At 43.8% G+C, this 3997-nt stretch overlaps 1 protein-coding gene across 1 annotated transcript; it reads left to right on the top strand.

The window, feature by feature from the left end:
* The first annotated feature begins 299 nt into the window (after positions 1-299).
* LOC109883133 (oligodendrocyte transcription factor 2-like) lies at positions 300-2902 on the top strand. The gene is made up of 2 exons (XM_020475181.2): positions 300-400; positions 724-2902. The coding sequence occupies exon 2, from the start codon at positions 759-761 to the stop codon at positions 1554-1556; it is 798 nt and encodes a 265-aa protein (XP_020330770.1). The 5' UTR covers positions 300-400; positions 724-758; the 3' UTR covers positions 1557-2902.
* Positions 2903-3997: the final 1095 nt, after the last annotated feature.

Here is a 3997-nt window from a genome sequence, read left to right on the forward strand (position 1 = left end):
TAGCCTATTTCTTCCTTATCGTTGCTGAAAAATCTACATGCCTAAACAACTTATTTCCCTCACAAAAATGTCATATGCCGAGTGTGTCTAATTCATTCATTTAACGAAGTTCGAATTTCTTTGTAATGACATCAGATTTGAAGACCCCTAACTCCTCCAAGCCTCCTCCCCTCTCTCCGTTCGCAAGATGCCAATTGGCGAATGGATGACAGACAGTCGGAAAAGCCATGGCATTGTCCCGGTGATTTGCCCCCGGATCGTTAAGTCCGCTATAAAACCCTGTCGTCATGCCCGTGCGTGCCAAATGGGCTGTCAGTTGTGATTGGGAGTAACAAGTGAATTGAACAGCGACACTCTCTCTGCACCGAGCTGCGCTCTGCATCTCGCTCTCTCTCTCTCGGTAGGTTTATTGTCTGCTTTTCGGGATAATATTCATATGTCATTTAGGCAGTTGTGATATTTTTTTTGACACAAAAAATAGCCTCATCTGAGAATCTTTTTATTTTATTTTTTTACTCCATGTGTAGAATAACTTTCAAGAACCTTCTCGTGTCCTTTCGTGGACGTTTTTGTTTACCTTCTCGTGTTTAATCCATTGTACATTGAATTGGTTGTCCCGTGTAGCATCTTTTTATAATCTAGTGACGTGTTTTTACATTTTAATACTAGTGGTAGTGGAAAAGAATCTGATGCTAAATGGTTCGTTTACTTTTCTTTCCGTAGACTATTGCGCTGTCCGAATAAACCTGAGGATCATCATGGACTCCGGTACCAGCCGAGTGTCTAGCCGACCTTCCTCTCCCGATGTGCACGATATGTTCCTGCATGCGATGAAGAAGCACATGGTGGGTTTCTCCGGTACTGTCTCGTCCACACAGAGCGACTCTCCACCGGAGATACCCGCGGACATGCGGAGCCTGTCGGATGACGATGATGACATTACCCTGAAAATGCTGTCAAAGAAGGACCGTAAACTGCTATCGGAGAACGAGCTGCAGGGGATGCGGCTGAAAATCAACAGCCGCGAGCGGAAGAGGATGCACGACCTCAACATCGCCATGGACGGTCTCCGGGAGGTTATGCCTTACGCGCACGGGCCCTCGGTGCGCAAACTCTCCAAAATCGCTACTCTCCTCCTGGCGAGAAACTACATCCTGATGCTGAGCAACTCGCTGGAGGAGATGAAGAGGCTTGTCAGTGAGTTCTACGGCAGCGGCCACCACAGCAGCTTCCACCCCTCCGCATGTGGTACCATGGCGCACACTGGGCCCCTGCCTGGTCATCCGGCCGTTTCCCACGCCTCCCACCCGGTGCACCACCCACTTCTTCCCCCGGCAGTCTCCACGGTTGCCTCTCTCTCTACAACGGGTCTCACCTCGATCAGACCCCACCATGGACTCCTGAAGGCGCCCTCGGCCGTCCCGGGCCCCCTGGGTAGCAGTTTCCATCACTGGGGCGCGGGAATGCCCTGTCCATGCAGCATGTGCCAGGTGCCACCACATGTTTCCGGCATGAGCGCTGTCACAATGTCCAGGCTGACGAGTGACTCCAAATGACTTGAACTCTTATCATAAAACGAGAGAGGGAGAAAAGTGAAATTAACTTTGGGTTGAAGACGTCAAAGTGTATATCAGTCCAACACGTTTTTTCATTTTGATTTATCTGTTGCTGAAATAAATGTTGGATTGAGCAGAAATGCATTGCTTTAGAAAATGGGAGGAGCGCTACTTACATACCATGTTGTAGAATGATTTAGATAAATGTATAAAGGGTGCTTTTCATATTCAGTAAAGCCCGTCACTGTATGCAAACCTATCTTACATTGTGGCTGACAGGAATACACATTACTGATGGCTTTTAATGTCATGTTCTCGATCATTATTTAACTTTAGACTAGCGCATTCCCGAGACAGAGTAAACGAAAGTACACTATGTAGGTAAAGCATACGGCATGAGAACACAATGGTAATGTAGATTGTAAATTTGTAGATTCAGATTTCTGTTTGTACGATAGTTTTTATATCAGGCCCTTGGTTAATGTTTGGATTTACACTTTTAGCTTGTGTCTGCTTTCAGCCATGTAGCGCTGGTACCATGTTGCTCCTGCTTCTTCCTCCTGTACCATGTTGCTCCCTCTGCCTCCTGTACCATGTTGCTCCCTCTGCCTCCTGTACCATGTTGCTCCCTCTGCCTCCTGTACCATGTTGCTCCCTCTGCCTCCTGTACCATGTTGCTCCTGTTTTCTGCCTCCTGTACCATGTTGCTCCTGTTTTCTTCCTCCTGTACCATGTTGCTCCTGCTTCTTCCTCCTGTACCATGTTGCTCCTGCTTCTTCCTCCTGTACCATGTTGCTCCTGCTTCTTCCTCCTGTACCATGTTGCTCCTGCTTCTTCCTCCTGTACCATGTTGCTCCTGTTTTCTTCCTCCTGTACCATGTTGCTCCTGTTTTCTTCCTCCTGTACCATGTTGCTCCTGCTTCTTCCTCCTGTACCATGTTGCTCCTGTTTTCTTCCTCCTGTACCATGTTGCTCCTGCTTTTTCCTCCTGTACCATGTTGCTCCTGCTTCTTCCTCCTGTACCATGTTGCTCCCTCTGCCTCTTGTACAATATGTCCTCTCAGTATTTTCTCTCCAACGTCACTGTCGATCCTATAGATGGCTGTTTTCTCATGTATGTTTCCTCTTTCCATGTTTTGTTTGTTGTCGCCAAGCCCGTCACAAGCCCGACGCACGACGCACGCAAAGAATGATCACTTCTTTATTTTTTTATAAAAAAGTGCTAAATTATATTTATTTACTTATTTTGGATGGGATTTCAAATGAATCAATGACGATGATTATGTTGGGATTTTTACATGTTAAATAAAATAAGTTTAATTGACATCGTTCTTTCTCACTGATGTTCCACAGAAATGGTATGAAAAACATACACCAGGCCCCAAATTAACCCCAATATTATCCATTAGTACACATGTAGATATTATCTAAACATCGAATAGGTGACGTAAGCAATAGCGCAACAGTTTGTTCTCCCCGGAAATGCGTATGGAATTTAAAGATACAGTCAGACGTACGTTTATGTCAAAACTGTGCGTAAAATATATATATATATATTTTAAAACCTTCAACATTTTATAAAAAAACCAAAAGGCTACTTTCAAACAATAGCCAGATGCCTTTTAGAAAATGATTTTGCATACAAAAACAAATTAGAGCCACAATACACTTTAATAAACATAGGCGATACTTTTGAAACCTGTTTTTTTTAGGGGAGGGGGGGGGGGGGGATCAGAATTATGATTGACTAACAATGACTAACTGTCCTCCTCTGTTCAATTCAACCGAGGACAAAGAAATCCACACCATTCAGATTCCATTCACAGTGAGTCCAGACTGCTTCATTTTGAGCTCTCACTTTTGTTAGCAAAATCATGTTTTACATTATAGGCCTACTATAATCTCAGTATCATTGTAATCCATGTGGGTTTGATATGTTTTATATGTGGATCATACAGTATATGTGCTCCTCTGTTGGAAAAACCAATTGCTCTCTCTGTACATTTACAATACATTTCAAACGTCAAACTTTCCATTCAGAAATCAAAACATCCCGAAATTGTTATTCAACTGCTTGACCTCGCCAATGAATAAAAACAATATATATATGTGTATATGTGGCTCTAATATATATATATATCATTAGGTTTTTAGATATTTCGTTTAGTAAAATTACAGAAGGATAAACCACACAAGATGTGATTCAATGCAAACTCGACATTTGGAGATGCCAAATTCCTTTAAATGGTGCGGAAGGTAGCCTAGTGGTTAGAGTGTTGGACTAGAAACCGAAAAATGGCAAGATCCAATCCCCGAGCTGACAAGGTAAAGAACTGTCGTTCTGCCCCTGAACAAGGCAGTTAACCCCACTGTTCCTAGACCAGTTAACCCACTGTTCCTAGACCAGTTAACCCACTGTTCCTAGACCAGTTAACCCCACT

The sequence above is a fragment of the Oncorhynchus kisutch genome, linkage group LG26, assembly GCF_002021735.2.
Source record: "Oncorhynchus kisutch isolate 150728-3 linkage group LG26, Okis_V2, whole genome shotgun sequence".
Lineage (NCBI taxonomy): Eukaryota > Metazoa > Chordata > Actinopteri > Salmoniformes > Salmonidae > Oncorhynchus > Oncorhynchus kisutch.